Consider the following 19,771-nt stretch of genomic DNA (forward strand, 5'->3'; position numbering starts at 1 on the left):
GTAGGGAGCTGGAATCAGGGAAACCAGCCAGGAGACAGTCACCCTTCTGGCACAAGCTAATGAGGACCTGGACTGGGGTTGGGCAGGAGAAGTGAATGGGAAGAGAAGAGTCCAGCATGAATGAATGACACAGCCTGGTGGCAGAGCAGATAGAGGGAGTAAAGAGATTTCTTGAATGCTTGCTGCACTGACAGAAATGTGTCCTGTTCTGAAGAAAATTGGGTTGTGCTCTAGAAAGGTGTATCAATGGCTGTCAACCCAGAAGAAGACCCGGCGTCTGCCAGCAGAGGGTTTGACCCTCCTCATTGGAAGCTAGTGGCCATGGGGAGAAGGCAACCACCAAGATCTGTTTCTACTCCCAACACTTCTGAAACCAAATGTGTGAGTTTTCCACATCAAGCAATTCTCCAGGTCTCTGTGGACACCAGCCATATGTCCTGCAATTTAATCCAGCTCTGCCACTAATTACCCAGAGTGAGTGTAGACCCTACAAGTTAGAGGCTGTCCTGCAAGCCTCCCCCCCCCCACCCCCCCCGCCGCCCCGGCCCAACTTCAGACACCATTTACAAGTAGTGGGTTGCAGAGAAGTTACAGAAGTTACCTTCTGTCCAACTTGGCTCTGAGTAGGAGGTTGCTATGACCCCCTCCTCAGGTTTGATACATTTGCTAGAATGGCTCATGGAACTCAGGAAAACAGTTTACTTACTGTTACCAGTTTATGATAAAAGATAGAACTCAGGAACAGTCAGATGGAAGAAAAGCATAGGGCCAAGTATGAGGGAAGGAGCTCAAGCTTCCAGGCCCTCCAAGGGCATGCCACCCTCCCAGCACCTGGGTGTGTTCGCCAATCCGGAAGAGTTCTTTTTTTATGGAGGTTTCATGACATAGGCACAAATGATTAAATTATTGGCTATTGGTGATTAACCCAGTTTCCAGCCCCTTCCCCTCCCCGGAGGTCAGGGGGGAGCTCCAGCTCCAACCCTCTAATCATGCTTTGGTCTTCCAAAGTCCCCATCCTGAAGTTATCTAGGGCCTACCAACAGTCAGTCATTAGCATAAGCTCAGGTATGCTTGAAAGGGGATTGTTGTGAATAACAAAAGACCCTGCCTCTCATCCCATCTCTCAGGAAATCACAAAGGTTTTAGAAGCTCTGTGCCAGAAACTGAGGTCCAAAACCAATGTATTTCTGATTCTATCATGATATTACAGCGGGAATAGAAGGAGAGGTCGACAGGCAGCGCGCGTGTCCAGCACCAGGGCAGAGCTACCCAGTTCTGCACAAACGCCACGGGACTGATATGAGCATGCCAGGAAATTGGGCAGATTAGGGGCTTAGGCTTCGAAATCCACAACAGAAACAGAAGCTACTTTCTGGAGCCGCTGGAGTGAGGCAGGAAAACGGACTTCTGTTAGCTAGCTGTCTGAGGGGAGACCCACAGTCCTTGGGGAACCAAGGGCTGCAAGCAGGATAGAGCCCGCCAGGTAGGTAACTTGGCTTCCAGTAGGTGACTTTGGAGTGAGTGGTGTCCCAGCTATAATCCACTGGCAGCACAGCAGTGGGAACCTCTGTTTGGAAGAGGTTTGGGCTCCAGCACAGAGTGGGAGGGTGGAACACCAGTGCCTCGGAGTTCCACAGCCCCGGGCTCAAAGCTGAGCTCTACCGCCTTTCACCTTTGCCTCGGGAGCCAGTCACTAAGCTTGCGTGGCCCTGGGTGTCCTCATCCTCCATAGGTGAGGATTAGCTGGGTTAGTATCTGTGTGAAGGGTCTGGCATACAGTAGGTGCTCAATAAACAGTAGACATAAAAATTCTAAAAGGTGGGAAGAGGTTAGGCAGCCAAATCCAGATGCAGATGCTAAGGAAAGAGAAGCTCCTTTTCCTGCCCCTCCTGCACAGCGTGGGCTGCACCTGACAGCTCAGCAGGGAACTTCCTCCTTGCGAGGCCTCCTGAGGGTTGCAGTCTTGACGGGTTGGCTTGCATGCCTGGAACTGGACCATTTATTTAGTTGGCCATGCATCATTTTCTTATGGCAGCTTTGGCAATTCATTCCGAGGGTGTCAGGTAGTGGTCTGCTTATGGCCAGGTCTCCTTTCTCCATCCTGGTTCAACAGCTTCAGTTAGAACAGTGGTTCTCAAAGTAGGGTTCCTGGACCAGCATCAGTGCCGTCGCCTGGGAACTTGTCAGAAATGCACATTCAGGGGGCTCCACCCCAGACCTGATAAATCAGAAACTGTAAGCGTGGAGTCAGTCCATCAATCTGCACTCTGACAAGACCTCCAGGTGACTCTGAATACACTAGCATTTGAGAACCACTGCCTTGCAGATTAGAACTACGTTTAAGTGTGAGCGATGACGCTAAGAGGAATTTACCACCTGTGGAACATCGAGCCAGTAATTTTTCAGCATTTCCAAAAGACATTTCTGTTCACTGTAAACAATCTAGATCTCTAAGCCTGTTAAGACTGTCGGTGAAATAAGATTGAGTGGGGCACTGCATGTGACCTTCTAAAATTTAAATTACATAGGAGTCACAAGTGTGGGATTGAAGGTTAGGGACGTTAGCGGTTGATACGCTGCATGTTTTTGCATTTGAGTTTTAATAACAGAATGCGCCCCAAACAATTTCCTTTCTAGAACGGGAAAAGCTAAGAATTAGACAGTCTCGTCCCTCTTCTCTTCTGATTTTTTTCAGAACAGTTTTCTAATTCCAGAGAAGAGTCTGGGCTCTTAGAGGCATGCTCCTCATCTTATTTTCCATAACTTTGTCCTGGAAAATGCAATCTGGGGGGAAGGCAGTTTAAAGAGTAATCATCCGCGTCTAGTCCAGAATGCGGAGTTCAAGGGCAGGCAGATCCTTTGTCATAAACGGGAGGAATACTCCCTCGATAATGCAGGCAGGGGTCAAGCCTGGCTTGGCTGGTCCCCTGGATTATTCACCCCCCAGCCAGTGCTGCAAACTGCCCCCCTTGCTCCAGCTTTGGGCCAAACCCTTTTCGTTTATGTAAACCCTGCCCATACACTGAAGACATTGCTCCACGTGTTTCTAATTCATTTACACTTCACTCATCAGCATGTGTTGGGTAAGCACCCTGCCACGTCGGAGTTTTATGAGCTGCATTTACGAGGCTGCTTTTCTTGCACAGGGATATCATATATTCCACCAAAAAAGAAAAAAGAAAAAGAAAAAAAAACAAAAAACGAACTTGAGCCTGGGAAGTGAAGGTTTCGGTGCTAAACTTGGAGTGAACTTGTGAAGTTTGAATGGAGCCGAAACTAACCACAGATGTCACCCATTCTCTAAGAATAGCCTTGTGTATTTATGCCCAGGATAGCTCCGCTTTTCTTACCTGAAATTTTCTCCCTTCTCACACGAGGACGGGAGAATGTGCGGTTTGGGCAAGGTGTGAACCTTGTTTCCTGCCACTCTTGCTTCCTAGCTAGCGCAAACCTCAGAAGTTAGCAAAGCTAGCTAAGGTCCAGAGTCTCGACACTACTGCAGTGTTTTGCTTTCCTAGAGAGCAGCATTTTGTTTTGCTGTCCCACTGATGCAAAATTCTTGAAAAGATAGCGGGGAGTTTGACAGTTTTGTGTTAATTTTGAACAGAGATGGGAGGGAGCCTACCATTGACGGAAATTGCAGAAGGATTCCGTTTCTGGGAACTCGAATTGTTGAACCTGAGTTTTTGCCATTCTTTTTAAAATTAACTTTCATCATTTGATCCAAGTTATGCAGACATATATTTTACAGAAACAAATAGTTCCACAAACTTTACCCTGCCCCCAGTATTTCTTACTCCCCCACTATTTTAGCTGTTCTTTTGATGTACTTTCATATCTGTAAATACTGCTTATGTTGTTGCTTCTGAATTTTTCAGTTTCACATGTGTTCTGTTGAAGATGAGGATGGAGCCCACTTTCATCATCCTCTCCTTCCACCTCTCCACACGTGCACACTTCCCATCCCATACTCTCTCAGTGTAATTATGTTGTAGTTTTGGTTAGATCAGTAACCACTGTTTACACTGTGGATGTGTGTGGGCTCTCACAGCTGAGCCATATGGTACTAGCTTAGTTCAGGTCTCCAGGATGCTGAGCCTGAGGCAGAGATTCGTGCCCGGTGTTTACCGGAGACTCATCCCGGAACAATGCCTGGGGGGGGGCGGGGAGATGCAAAGTGGGACAGCTCTGAGCTGGACTAGCTTGCAGAGTTCCCCAAAATTGAGACCCACTCAATCTTTGTGCAACCACATGGACCAGTCATTGGACTCTCCCTGGGGAGGAGGCTTAACCTGGCATGAGTCAGCTCCCTTAGGCTGAGGGCAAGTTCCAGAAAGACACAGTTATGAGCTACCAGCAGGTGCACTCCCAGCTGCCAGGGGAGTTCTGACCTGGACTGGGTGGTGCTAGTGGGTAATCTGGGCTTCACATTGTAGCATCCATTCCAGGTGCTGTGATTACTTATCTCTCCCTGCAATCCTAATTTTCTTTGTTGTTAATAAATAGCTTTTTCCTTTTAGTTTGTCTGCTTTTCTGTGTACTTCACGCTAAGGCAACCTCAAGCACTTCTAAATTGTGTAAATATTCTATAGATAACTGGATATCTCAATATACTAAAATATCAGAATCTTAAATTTGATTGGATATTTTACCCATTTCAGCTTCTCCTTGACACCCCCCCCCCCTTTTTAAAGTAGCATGGAGCCTAACCTAGGGCCTGAACTCACAGCCCTGAGATTAAGACCTGAGCTGAGATCAAGAGTCAGACACTTAGGTGACCATGAGCCAGTGCCCCTCTCCTTGACCCTTCCAGCCTGCTCTAATCCTAGCCTAGTGCACATTTGTCTTGTCAGGGTCCCCTTTCACCCTAGTCCTGTGATTCCCTCTTGCTTCTCCCTTGGGTTAGATCTATTTCCTGGATCCCACACCTTCTCCTTTTTTAGTCTGTTCTTTCATTGTGGTAGAATACGTTCTCTAGGAAGTGTGCATGAGAGGGAAATTGTGCAAAGAACTGAATTTCTGAAAATGCCTTTATTTTTTCTCAAAGGTTGATAATTTGACTTGATATAGAATTCTAGTGATTGATAGAAAATTCTAGAAATGACTTTCATTCAAAAATCACAAGCCATTTGCTCACTTATCTTCTCGCTTTCAAAGTTGTTGAGAAATCCAACACCATTTTATTTGTTTCCTCTTTGGTAGCCTCTTTTACCTTTTCTTTGTCCCAAGTGTCTTAAAATTTCACAGCCACGTGCCTCGGTGTTATTCATTATCATCCATGCATTGGGAGACACTTCTTATGTTCCTGCAGGTCTTGTGGAGTATGCCAAGAATGCAAGGCCTTGCCCACCCCCAAACCAGGTCATTTCTCAAGGGCGTGTTTGCCGTGAGCAACCTTGAAGGATGAGCTACATCTCCACCCAGGGCAAAGAGCAGGGCTCCTTAATGCTTCTCCAGAAATGCAGCAGGTTCCTCAAGCAAAGTGTCCCTCCACTGCGTGTGCAGTATCCATCCGGGCCCTTGTGCATCGCCTCTGTGAGACTTGGGGGCAAGGGGAATGGTATAAACACGCTGATGGGTATGCTGCTGGCTCTTCCAAGAGCAATGAAGTCCGTTATCTCTGACTCAGGGGTCTCGTATCCTCCATCTGTAACCACGAAACAGTCAGGCTAACTTATTAATTATAAGTAGGATAGAATCAAATCTTACCCCTAACACCACTGTCCTGGGCACTTGGTGGAGTCCTTCAATCTGGAAACAGAAATTTTCTTGAGTTATTTATTTGATGATTTCCTGGAGATCTAGGAAGCTAACTGCTGCTGTTTCTTCTTCTTTTTTTTTAAATAATAGCTTTATCGATATAGAATTCATATACCATAAAAGCCACCGAGTTAAATACTACAGTTTAGTGTTTATTGGTGTATTTAGAGAATTGTGCGACCATTACCACTGAATAATTTCAGTATGGACCCCAAGAAGAAAGTCCATACCCATTAGCATTCTCTCTCCATTCTCTCCTCTGGGAATTGCTAATCTACTTTCTACCTCTATAGATTTGCCTATTCCGAACATTTCGTATAAATGTAATTAGACAATAGGTGACTTTTTGTGACTGGCTTTGTTCCTTTAGTGCAACGTTTTCAAGACTCACCATGTCGTAGTATGTATCAGTTCTTCTTTCCTTTCTGTTGTCCAATAATATTCCACGTATGATAGACCACATTTTTTTATTTGTTCATCAGTTGAGGGACATTTACATTGATTCCACTTCTTAGCTATTGTGAATAATGCTGTTATGAATATTCATGTACAAGTTTTTTGAAGTACGATTTCATTTCTCATAGGTGTATACCTGGAAGTGGAATTGCTGGGTCATATGGTAGCACTGTGTTTAACATCCTGAGAAACTGCCAAATGTATTCTGAAGAAACTCTTTCATTTTACAGTCCTATCAGCATTGTACAAAGGTTCTGACTTCTCTACATCTCCTCTTATTGTCTTTTTAATTTAAGCCATCCTGGTATGTGTGAAGTGCTATCTCATCATGATTTTGACTTATGTTTCCTTAATGACCAATGATATTGAGCATCTTTTCATGTGCTTATTAGCCATTTATATATCTCCCTTGGAGAGATGTCTATTCAAATTCTTTGCCCATTTTTTTTTATTGAATTGTCTTTTCACTATTGAGTTACAAAAGTTCTTTATAGAGTCTAGATACAAGTGCCTTATCTGATATATGATTTGTAAAAATTTTGTTCCAGTCCTTGCATTATCATTTTATTTTCTCAATGGAGTTCTGTGATGAAGCCCAGTTTATCTATTTTTTTTCTCTTTTTCTTGTGCTTTTGATATCATATTATCTAAGAAACCATTGATGAATCCACTATCATGAAGACTTATGCCTATGTTTCTTCTAAGAATTTTTTAGTTTTTTTTTTTTTTTCAAGATTTTATTTATTTGACAGAGAGAGAGAGACAGCCAGCGAGAGAGGGAACACAAGCAGGGGGAGTGGGAGAGGAAGAAGCAGGCTCCCAGTGGAGGAGCCTGATGTGGGGCTTGATCCCAGGACCCTGGGATCACACACTGAGCCCAAGGCAGATGCTTAACGACTGAGCCACCCAAGCGCCCCAGAATTTTTTAGTTTTAGCTCTTACATTTAGGTTGATGTTCCCTTTTGAGTTAATTTTTACATATGGTGTGAGGTAGGGGTCCACCTTTATTCTTTTGCATGTAGATATGCAAACTTGTCCCAACACTATTTATTGCAAAGACTGTTCTTCTCCCTTTGAATTGTCTTGGCACTCTTGTCAATGACCAATTGACCATATATATAAAGGTTCATTCCTGGAGTCTAATTCTGTTCCATCAATCTATATGCCAGGCCTTATGATATCAAACTGTCTTCATTGCTGTACTTTTGTAGTAAGTTTCAAAATCAGAAAGTATGAGTCCTCCAACTTTTCCCTTGCCAAGGTTATTTTGGCTATTGGTTTCTTGAATTTCCATATCAGTTTTAGGAACAGCTTGTCAATTTCTGCAAAAAAGACAGCTGGTATGTTGATTGGTATTGTGTTGAATCTGTAGATCAATTTGGGGAGTATTGCCATCTTAATAATATTAAGTCTTTTGATTTATGAACATGGGATGTCTTTCCATTTATTTAGGTCTTTCTTTCTTTCAAAAATATTTTGTAGTTTTCAGTGTATAAGTCTTTGTGGTTTTCAGTATAAATCTTAAACTTCTTGTGTTAAATTTATTCCTAAATATTTCATTCTTTTTGATGCTATTGTAAATGGAATTGTTTTCTTAATTTCATTTCATATTGTTTATTGAAATATAACTGATTTTTGCATATTGATCTTATATCCTGTAACCTTGATGAAATTTTTTATTAGTTCAAATAGTTTTTTGGTGCATTTAAAAATTTTTCTATATACAAGATCAGGTCATCTGTGAATACAGATAGTTTTACTTATCCTTTTCAATCTGGATGCTTTTTTCCTTTTTTTTTTTTTTTTTTTTTTTTTTTTGTCTAATTGCCCTGGTTAGAAGTCCTTTTTATTTCTGTATAGTCAGTGGCAATGTTCCCTCTTTATTCCTGATTTTAGTATTATGAGCCTTCTCTCTTTCATTCTTGGTCAGTCTATCTAAAAGTTTGTCGGTTTTGCTTATCTTTTCAAAAAACCAGCCCTGAGTTTCATTGATTTTCTCTATCGTCTGTACCTTCTTTGTATAATTTATTTCCATTCTAGGTTTCTTCCTTCTGTTGGCTTTGGGTTTAGTTTGTTCTTTTTCTAGTACTTAACATGGGAGATTAGGTTATTGATTTGAGGTCTTCTTTTTAACACAGGTATTTATAGCTATAAATTTTCCTCTAAGCACTGCTACAGCTGTATCCCATAACTTTTGATGTGTTGTCTTTTTATTTTTGTTTACCTCAAAGTTTTTTCTTATTTTCCTTCTGGTTTTTTTTCTTGATCAGTTATTTAGATGTATGTTAATTTCCACATATTTTTTTAAATCTCCAAATTTCTTTCTGCTTTTGATTCCTGGTTTCATTCCATTGTGGTGAGTGAACATACTTTGTATGATTTCAGTCCTTGTAAATTTATTAAGGCTTGTTTTATGACCTAACATGTGTTCCCTCCTGGAGAATGTTTCATGTACACTTGAGAAAAATGAGCGTTCTGCTGTTGTAGGGTGGAATGTTCTATAGACAACTATTAGGTCTAGTTGGTATATAAGGCTGTTCAAGTCTTCTGTTTCCTTGCTGATCTTCTGTCTAGTTGCTTTGTTCATTATTGAAAGCGTGGTATCAACATTTCAAACTGTTATTGTTGAATTGCCTATTTCTCCTTTCAGTTCTTCCAGTTTTTGCTTCATGTATTTTGGGACTCTGTTGTTGTCTTCCTAATGGAGTGACTCTTTTGTCATCATAAAATGCTATCATTTGTCTCCAGTAACAAGTTTTATCTTAAAGTCTATGTGGTGTGATATTAGTATAACCACTCCAGCTATCTTTTGACAGTATTCTCATTGCTCTTATGAAGGAGTCGATTTTCAAAGGCTTTGAGCTAACCATTCTGGAGAGTGGAATCTCTGACTACTTCTTAACCACACTTACAGATGATTTTTCCGTTTTTAGGGCTGCTTTCTGCCCTGTTTCCAAAGTTATCTCTTGAAGATGCAACAATATTAGGTGACTTGGTTGCTTCAGTTCCTGCTTAGACTCAGTTTTCTTGGGTCTGCTTTGTCATTTCCATGGGTCCTTTTGCTTCCTACCTTCCAAATTTTGTAAGTGTTATCTCCTTTTCTATTTTCTTTGTCCTTTATCACTTAAAAAATGTCTTTACTCTTGGGGTGCCTGGGTGGCTCCATCAGTTCAGCATCTGCCTTCAGCTCAGATCATGATCTCAGGGTCCTGGGATTGAGCCCTGCATGGCTCAGCCCTCCCCCTGCTCAGCGGGGAACCTGCTTCTCCCTCTCCCTCTGCCCCTCCCCCCGCTCGTGTTCCCTCTCTTGTTCTCAGATAAAGTCTTTCTTTAAAAAAATGTCTTTACTCTTGTATCAGTGGGTTTTCCAAGGGAACACAGTTCAGTGAGTGACCTGTATTTGAGGGCAGCTTTCTCTGTTAGCTGCTTTCTTCTAAGTCACCTGAATTTTCTTGTGTAATCTGCAGCACTTTTTTTTTAACAATAAGAGGGCTTTTTTTACCATCAGGGATCCAGATAACCGGCAGTATTCTTAATGTGATTACAGATAGTGCTTACATTACCTTTGAAATTTAGGTGTGGAATTTGAACATCTTGGATTCAAAGTAAGAATAGTCAACTGCCTCCAAGCCTTTCACTACTTGATTTTCCTTAGAGCTGTGGCTCCAAACTTGACTGCCCCAGAGTCACCCTGAGGTCTTGTTAAAATACAGCCTGCCAGGGTTTCTCCTGTAGGAGTTGGAGGTGAGGCCCCAGGATTTGCATTTCCAACAAGTTTCCAGGTGATGCTGTGCTTCTGGTCCCGGGACACACTGAGAATCTCCCCTTCCGTGTGTGGAATATAAAGGTGTTCCCTTTGGAGGCGGGGAGGACATTTGGGTAGCAGATGAGAGCAGAGAGGGAGAGCATTAAGAGAATCAGGGAGAGAAAGGTGTGCCCACTTTGCTCTCAGCCCATTGCTCCCTGCTCATGGACACTCTTCTGTTTTCCTCCTCTGTCTGCACCGATACAACCATGATAAAATCTGCTTGGAGAAGAGGCTCTTGGCATGAGAATTGTAATTGTATTCATGGGAAAAAAAAGGAATGAAGTGATTATCCATGAAAAACCTTAATCTGAGGCCCGACAAATGTATTTTTATGTGGAATTTTAAGGTGGCTGGGAAGTGTATGTGGGGCTGAGAGAAGTGAGTCCTTATGCACTTTCATGAGACACACCAGGCTGAGTATTGTTAAGGCAGCAGGATTCTAGGCAGTTGTGTTAGGCAGTCCCTTGTCTGCAGGTTTCAGTTCTTTGCTAGAGCCCCCTTTTCCCTTCTTGCAAGTCTGAGAAGGCGGGGACACTGTCTAAGCCACATAGGCAGAGGGTCAGACCTAGGGCCTGGTTTGGAACACAGGTAGGAGGAGCCCAGACTTAAGGCCAGTCCTCCAGGTTGCTTTCATGTAGCTGTTCAGAGATTCTGCCATAATTGTCTCACGTTCGGCCATATCTTTTGTTCTCAGAATGTTCTTCTGTAATACCATTGCGAATATTGGGAAATAAAATTGTGGCTGCAAAAGATAGTATCCCAAAGGCTAGAGGTAGTTGGGAGAAAGCCAAGAGAAGTGAGAACTCCAAACCCTTGCCCCGTGTGAGGCTGCCTTTCAGACACTCTTATAACTTAAAATGTAATGCACTTGGACAGTTCCTGCTGTCACCTCAGAAGCGAGGAGCTGGGAAGGAGGAAGCAGGGTCCGGGTAGATTGATGACCTGCGAAAGCAAGCTTTGGAGACTAGTTTATCCCTTCCTTGTCAGCCCCTTTCTTAGGCCTGCTGTGGCATTGTGTTTTCAATGCATGAAAAGATGGCTTGGTTTTAGATAACTCCCAGAGGTACTTTTCCATCTTTGGTACTCTTTGATTTTCCCGAGATCACGTCTTATATCTTTTGGGCAGCCAGGGTAAGAAAACCTGTCTCTTGACTTCTAAGATAGAGCTTGGAGTACATAGAAGATTCAGCGTTCCCTAAACCTTGTGGTCCCGGAGGCTCCGTGTTATTTCCTGTTAGTGGTTTTCAATGGCTTTGGAGTGAAGTGCATTGCTATGACAGTCAGGCAGCCACACTGGGGAAAATATGATGTATTGTGTTGTGTAGGAAAAAGTCAGTGTTATCCAATCCAGTAATCAGATTTTCAGACAAAGGCATGACCCTGGAACATGCTGTCTATGACTGAGCACAGCATTCATCTTGTCTCCAAAAACAGTTAAAAAAAAAAATCAGTGTGTACTTGGCTCGTCTCTCTGTTTTGGATATGGAAATATATCTCGCCTGAAAAAGTTTCTCCTTCTTATTTTGGAGGCAGCTAAATTGCTCAGAAGGTGTTGGTGGTAGCAGTCATTAATTTAGCATTTGTTAAGCACTGACTGTATACCAGGCTCTGTGTGAAGTAACAGAAATTGAGAGAAAGACTCCATGGTGGAATATATCTGGTCGGGGGAGAGGAGAGAAAGCCAAAATAAATAAATAGTAAATAAATAAAGGCCACTATTTACTTATTCATCCCTTCTTTTTTTTTTTTAAAGATTTTATTTATTTATTCAACAGAGAGAGAGACAGCCAGAGAGAGAGACAGCCAGCGAGAGAGGGAACACAAGCAGGGGGAGTCGGAGAGGAAGAAGCAGGCTCCCAGTGGAGGAGCCTGACGTGGGGCTCGATCCTAGAACTCTGGGATCACGCCCTGAGCCGAAGGCAGACGCTTAACGACTGAGCCACTCAGACGCCCCTATTCATCCCTCCTTTTATTCCTCAGGGGTTGTTAGAGCATTTGCTCTGTGCCCACCTCTGTGCTGTGCTGGGGATACAAAAGTGAATATGACAGACGCATCCCTGTGGGCCCTCAAGTTTGGTTAATCTTATCGTGGAGGGGGCCGAATCAGATGGATGGGTGTGTAGGCAAGATCAGGATCCATGGAGGGCTTCCCAGAGGAGGTGACCTGGGCACTAAAGCCAAGTAGAAACAGGTACTAGCTAGTGAAGCAAAGGCAGAAGGAACAGGTAAGCACTAGCCGGACAGAGGAAGTGCGGAAGTGCTTAGCTGGGAACAGAACAAGGATTTAGGGCGGAGCAGTAGGAAAGGAGACTGTGAAGGTAGGCAAGGTTCAACTCTTGAAAGATGTTTTATCTCTTGCTGAGGACTTTGGATTTCCGCCTAAGGTGATGGGGAGACCACTTAAATATCTCATAGTGGAGAAATTATTACAGGAAACTCCAGCCATTTAACAGAGCATAAAGGTGATATAACTGCATAGATATTCAGTAAAAAAAATTTTTTTTAAAGAAGAACATAAAAATTCTGTGCTCAGTGTGATTGCTGATAAGTAAGATGTAATTACGACGGTGTTAAAGCATGGGAGGATTTCTTAGAGTCTATTATTTGCATTGTGAGATGCATTAAGAATCCCTTTATGATATCTGCTCAGCATTGAATCTCTGTTATAGGCCAGTAGATCAAGACCCAATCCCTTCCCTCAGCCATCAAATATGAGGAGATGTCACAACTTCAGCACAGTTTTAAAAAAATGTGTGATTATGGGGCGCCTGGGTGGCTCAGTCAGTTAAGCTTCTGCCTTCTGCTCAGGTCTTGATCTCAGGGTCCTGGGATCGAGCCCCACATCAGGCTCCCTACTTAGTGGGGAGTCTTCTTCCTCCCTTTCTCTGCCTCTTCCCTCCTCGTGCTCTATCAAATAAATAAATAAAATCTTAAAAAAGATGTGTGTGATTACAAAACATCCAGAATAGGCAAATCCAAAACAGAAAATAGACTGGTGGTTGCCAGGGTTTTGGGGGGGAGTGACAGCAAACAGGTCCAGGGGTCCTTTTTGGGGTGAAAGAAATGCTCTGGAATTAGTTAGTGGTGATGGTTGCACAACATTGGGAATATACTAAAAACTGCTGAATTGAACACTTTGGTTAGAATGGTTATTTTTATGTTATGTGAATTTTATCTCAGTAAGGAATACCGGAAGCAAAAAAAAAGATGCTTTTTTTTTTTTGCTTCTTTTTTTGGTAGTAAAGGGCAACCGGAAGTGTGAGTTGAACTGCCAGGCAATGGGCTACCGCTTCTACGTCCGGCAAGCTGAGAAGGTCATTGATGGTACTCCCTGTGACCAGAATGGCACGGCCATCTGCGTGTCTGGGCAGTGCAAGGTAAGTGCCCCAGACTGGGTGTCTGTAGCGCGTTCTCCGTGTGATGGATCTGGAACTGCCGATTCCATCATGTGTGGCCAGGCTGTGGCCTCTTCCCTCCCCACGGCCCACGGAGCACTGAACCACGAGTTCTGGGACAAGTGGGCTCAATTAGGGCAGCTTGGTCCTCTTCTGTGTGTTTGATTGTAGGACGTCTTCCACGGGTCGGGCTGGCATTTCAGGTATTAAGTGGTTTATATTTACACCACATGCATCAAAGGGGACTCAGCGATCCTTCCTTCCCTCTGAAGTGGAGATTATGAAAAAGGCACTGCTGGATCCGTGAAGAAACTGTTCGCATCACGAGGGCGAGGGTGGCATTTTAAGGGCAAGGTGTAGTTTATCTTGCCTCCCACCAGATGGGGCAGGCTTCCAAATGAAATGGGTTCAGTGCCTTCTGTAGCAGAGTTGTACCTTAAACAGGAAGCGTTCTCGGCCTCTTTGGACTTGTGAAGTCTGTTCCAGGAACTCCATGCCCCACATTCTGCAAACACTTGGGGCTTGAGAGCATCCTTGTGAGGTGCTAACCTGTGCCAGGAAGAACCCTTCGGTTAGCACTAGGCACCTTCGATGAGATGGCACAGATTCCATGGCCACATGAATTTGGGCCTGGACTGCCACCCTTCTTGCATCTGTAAATGTAGGAGTGGAGCTAAGACCCTGGCAGGTACATGACTCTTTGGAGCCCAGACTAAAACGCCATCTTAATTAACGCCCAGTAGCTGGCAGGCTTGATTTTCACAAAGGAGGAGCTCTTTTGTTATCACGTCTGAAAGTTCCTGTTATACCAATGACCTGTTATGTCATTGTTTAGTTTAAGAGCTACTGATGTGTGACGTATAAGTACAGTCTTCCCCTGCCAGACTTTTTTTTTTTAATGAGGAGGTTTCAAATAGGACGCAAAATGACTTATTCAAGCAGAACAGATGTTCTCAGATTTTCAATGAAAGTGAAGAAAAGAGCAGCTGTCATTGGCTATCTGATGGGTGGGAGGGATCTTTGGAAGAGCAAAACCCCAAGAGAGGTAGGGCGTGTCATGGAAGAGACAGGGGAGCGTGATGGGAAGCACAGTGGGGCTCAGTCCTGTCTGGCCACCATTTGCCACCCCATCTGGGGAACTACAGAGTTCCACATGCGCTCTCCGTGCATCGCTGACCTCGGATCATACCCAAGAGGGTGTTAGAGGTTTTGGTCTCCAGCTCATATGATCTCTGCTTCTAAATGTGAGCCTGAAATGGTGGGCAGTACAGCAACCTAGCTTTTTCTTTTAGGCCCTGAATCTGAGCTGTTTCATTTCCTGGATACAGGTGCACAGTGCCAGGAGGGGGTGGAGTGTGATGGTTAAAAACATGCCCACGGAAGTCAGACCACCTGGATTCAAATCCTGCCTCTTCCACTGTGTGATTTACTGTGTGATTTTGTGCAGGTTACATAAGTGCTCTGTGCCTCTAACACATGAGGAGGGCGTTACCTACCTCCTCGTCTGGCATTTAGTAAGCATGCTGACATTTATTAGTGTTAATACATTGTGTATATCCACATATGTCCTGTTGTATTTGAGTTTCCTATGCAAAAGCATCTTCTTTGTTCATTTGTTTGTTGGTAGATTACAGACTCGTGAAACTCACATTGTCTTTGTGAGAAAACTGTACGGTGAAATGCCAGGGCATTGCACATGCTAATTCGGCCGGTCTGGGGAAGGGACAGTCTGCCTTTCTAGCAAGCTCCCAAGTGATGCTGATGCTGCTGGTCCTCAAGTAGCAAAGTTCTAAAGAACACTTTGATAAAAATACAGTTAATCAAAACTCAGAAATGTACATATGGAATGGTGTCATGACTTGGAAGGAAGATGAAATGTGGGCTCTTTCCACTGGAGGAGCATGTTTTCCTAGTGTTGCATTAAGTGTCTATGACCTGATGATATGAAAGAAAAACAAACACTTGTAAGGACGTGGGTATGGATACTTACTAATTGTTGAAAACCATTCAGACTATAGGGCGGCATAGTTTGCAGATGATAATTGCTAAAAGATCGGGATAAACATTCCCCAGGATGTGAGTAGATTAATAGGAATTTGATGTTAGAAGGGCTGCTTTGATATTACTGCGTATTTGTTCTCTGTGCACTTGCCTGAAATTTCCCTCCCTTGCAGTTGTTGGAATCACTGACTATCCCGTCCCCTTTAGAACTTCAGTTTAGAATAATCAGAAGTACATTTGCTTCCCAGGCCCAAGTTTTGTTTACTTTGCAGTTTTCAAAGGGTACAGTGTCCTTTTTTGAATATTTGATTGGAAGCCCAGAATTCAAATTGATATCTCTGCCTTGCTGACTTGTGGCTGAGAGAGCTGTCACTCGCGGACATGAGCGTCTCTATCTGAAATGGCTCCAGAAAGCCTCCGTTGGCCACATAAAGTCCAAATGCAAACCCAGGTCTGCAACAAAAGTTAATGAAAGGTGACGAGCCTCAAATAAGAATATGAGCTAAACCCACAAAAGAGTAGCTGAGAGAGAAGGGTGTTGTCCCCCTTGACACCAAGCCAGAGAACGGCCCCAGGCCCAGCCCATGCAAGCTGCAGTGTTCTGTTCCTGGGCTGGCAGAGCACCGGCTGGCCAGCCTGTGTTTACCCTGTTGCTGGAACTCCTCTGTGCTTTAGATCCAAGAGTTGGAAAAGGGGCAGAAAGAATATAGACGTCCTAGGACTGGCTTGATGAGGGGCTGAGGGCCAGACAAAATGCGGGCCCCTCTACAGTCCTTCAGTGCTGGGTTAAACTTTTTTTTTCTTGACAGGGACAGAAGGATCCCAAAAGTTGTCTTCAGGCTCAGGACTGCATATAGATAGGCTTTGAGGGGAAAGAACTGCCTTTTCCTCAAGCAAGAGAACGTATCTGGAGCCCACAGAGACCTTCCCCTCCTCAACTCGACCCCTTCCCTGTAGACATCAAATAGGAACATCTGGACATTCTTCAGAGAAGTCTCTGAGACACTTCTAGCCCTGCCCAATCATTATTGTCATTTATGGGAACGAAATAGCATTTATATCTAATTAACAGAGAGCACAGTAACAATGTCTATCATTAAGCATCACATTAACTGTGCTGTGATTTTTTTTTTCTTGCTTGATCTCAGCTCTGTCTAAATAACTCTGGATTTTAGTAGTTTGATGACACATGTATTATTTTTGCTCAGCACTTAATAAACCTAGATGAAAGTTTCTCCTCGGTGGCATAGCAGGCATTTGAAAGAACGGGGTCACTTGGACAAGGAAGAGAAAAAAAAAATACTCTCAACTCCCTGGAGACCAGGCTTACAGAAGCCTCAGACTCCTAGACTTGAATGACCCTGAAAGTGAGAACCACCCCAAGACCCCCCCACCCCCACAAAGAGTCTTTGGTGGGGAAGGAACAGGCTTTGAGGAAGTGCCTTGTGATGATAAACAGGCCGATGGGAAACCTCAGAGGAGCAAGGTGTTGGAGCTGATGTGGCCAGCAAGGAGCCTTTTCTGAGAAGACCAGTTCCAGACACTGCGCTGCGTGCTTTACGTGCACGATGATATTGACAATCCATCTGTCTTTGCAATGGCTTCCTCAGTAGGAGTTATCAGTCGCCATTTTACAGAGCACTGTGAGGCTGAGCTGAGTCAGACACATGAAGGGTCACACAGAGGTTGACTATTCACATTGGTGTTTTAGGCTGAAGTGTTCATCAGAATAGGAAGAGTAGTTTATAGGTGATGGGAAGAAACCCATGTGCTTTCTTTAGGTCTCTCTCCTCTTCAGAGTTTATTGTCCTCACTGCCTCCTTCCAAAACAGAACGCCTTTTCAAAACATGTGTCTCTTTTGCTTAAATTCCATCTGTGGCTCCCGCTCCCCTGTGGAATAAAGTCCAGGCCCTTCCTCATCTGTCTCCTGCCTGGCCTCCCTGGACCCCCGGTGCTGTCCGGGCTGGGACGTGTTACTTCCTGAGCCAGCTGGCCTGCAGGGTTGTGCGTCCACGAGAATGTACACACTGTCCCCTCAGCCCCCAGTGCCGTTCTGTGGCCACCCTTGTCCACTGGGTGGACTCTGCTCAGAAGCCATTGGCTGACCCCCTTGAGCACTGTGTCTATTCTTCCATTCCCGCTTCTTGTAACTGTTTGTTCCCACTGCCCCCACCTACCACCCAGCAAGCTGGGAGCAGTTCCAGGCACTTCGCTTTAGCAAAATGCCTACCATTGAATAGGTGCTTAAAATAAATGTGTAAATGAATTGAGGTCTTGGTGACTCAGTCTGCTGGACTTCAGCAAATGAAATTAGTCTTGAAACCAGCACAGAGCTTTCTCATTTTTGGCTGGGATGGGCAATTGAGTGCAGATAAAACAAGGACATGAAGCCCCCTTGGCCGCATCCCCAGAACCCCAGGCCTCAGAGGTCGGGGAGAATTCTTAGCATCTGCCAAGCTCTTGATCCCTCGTCTTGTTTTATTTCGCTCACTCTGAATTTCTTGAGTCCCTTCAGAGCTAAGGCAGGAAGACGTAAGCAAGTGAGAGAGTACGCATTCCGACGGTGCCTTCCATGGAGGGAGAAGCCCTCCTGCCCTCGAGCTTCCGCCTCTCATCCCGGATCGGTCATCACCTTCATGTGGGGCGACTCTTGCGGCGCCCCGTTGGCCCGCACTCAGCAGGGACCTTTGCACCTCCTTTCCCAGCTGGGACACTGCTTGCCTTCAATCTGGACATAGCCGCAGACACTTTCACATTTATTCAGTGAATTAAAGCAAGGTAACCGTTTCCAAATGTTCAGAGATAAGCTCTGGAGCAGCGCGCTGCCCTGACGGAGCAGGATGACATAATGGGTGTGTGCACATGTGTGAGTGTGCCTGCCTGTGTTCAGGCCCGAATTCCTGTCACCCTCCTTGTAACCCACTATTGTGCTTTCCTGAGCCAAATGGGAAGACCCTGCTCACTTCTCTGCCTGTTTACCCTAAGTTGCATTTTTTTCCCCTTTTGGTTGCTGGCTCTATTTTGTGCACTATGCTTAGAGTTCTGTTGCCACTTGAGTGAAACCAAGAGAATAATTGTATTGGGTAAAGTATTCTTCCCTTCGCTGGACATCTGCATGATTCAGCCTTGAAATAGGGTAGAGAGCTTTTACTTTGCTTGAATGCTAAGCTTATGTGACACTGCGTGGACTCCCTCTCGTATTCCCACCCCCAGCAAACTGTTCTAAAAGGACTCTCTGCTTGTGACTATTGAAATGCTTATCGTGTTATATTATAGTTATTTTGACACGTGTCTGAACGCCTATAGGAGAGGGAATGAGAGTCGTGCGTATCTGTATCCTCAGTGCTTAATTAACATGTTAAGATTATTCCATAAATATTCTTAAAATGTATGAAAGAGTGAGTGAAAAAACAAGTTAGAAACTGGCTGTGTAACCTCCTTTCCTCCAAATAATCAAGAACAGGATTAAAGAAGCATTGAAATGTTAGATCCCAGGCCCTGTTCTCAGGAGGGCTCTTGACATCTAAAACTGATACCTAAAGTAAAGCTGATGAGATTTGCCTTTTTATATGTACTTCTTTTCCATTATCTATACTTTTTCTCACCTTCAATCATTGGGACTGCTATTAACGTAAAAATTCTGGCTAGATTTCTTAAAGCATACTTACTAATTAAGTATTAACAGCCTAAGCAATATTATAGGATTGTTAATTAATTCAACAAATAATCTTAACTGCTCACTGCTGTGCAGTGTGCCAGATATGGGGATAAAACAGTGGAAAAGATGAGCATGGTCCTACCCACATTGAGCTTAAAATCTAATGGAAAAAGTAATAAAGAGAAAAGGTCGGTTAAGAGGCAAAAGAATTATGAATTTTGACGAGCATCATGAAATTGATGGGGGAGCTGGGCTGGCGAGCTGGCGAGGAGGCACACCCTAGATGAACTATAGGGGAGGGCAGGGCTCGAGATGTTACTGACCCTGTAGGTCCCCAGGGATGGCCAAAATTTCACGCCAAGTCTCCAGCCCAGGACCTAGTACCTAAGCAGTGCTCCAGAGCTCATAGATACGGAGATGAACCCTTCGTGTCTTCCCCCTGCTCTCTGCCCTTGGGTTAATCTAGTCTCCTCTTGATGGTGCCAGACTTGGTTCCTCCAAGGTGCCCACACATATTCCTGAACACATGCTGGCTCTAACAGTAGAGAGACCTCCATGAAGTCATTCTGTGCACCCAGAAAGACTCTCTTGGAAACTAGATGATATTAAGAGCAAATTTTGGGGTCAGCGAGGATCTCCAATATGAAAGCAGATGACAGATGGCTTCCCAGGTAAGATTGGGGTAGGGTGTC

General features: G+C 44.2%; 1 protein-coding gene across 2 annotated transcripts in view; it reads left to right on the top strand.

Annotated features, from left to right (window-relative positions):
- THSD4 (thrombospondin type 1 domain containing 4) overlaps positions 1-19,771 on the top strand; it is a 551,960-nt gene that overhangs the window by 233,347 nt on the left and 298,842 nt on the right. For both annotated transcript variants that reach the window (XM_026478433.4, XM_057303654.1), the window contains one exon: positions 13,265-13,401. In XM_026478433.4, the coding sequence (XP_026334218.1) occupies positions 13,265-13,401 (137 nt within the window). The remainder of the gene's footprint in view (positions 1-13,264; positions 13,402-19,771) is intronic.

This window comes from Ursus arctos, unplaced genomic scaffold (assembly GCF_023065955.2).
Source record: "Ursus arctos isolate Adak ecotype North America unplaced genomic scaffold, UrsArc2.0 scaffold_28, whole genome shotgun sequence".
NCBI classification, from domain to species: domain Eukaryota; kingdom Metazoa; phylum Chordata; class Mammalia; order Carnivora; family Ursidae; genus Ursus; species Ursus arctos.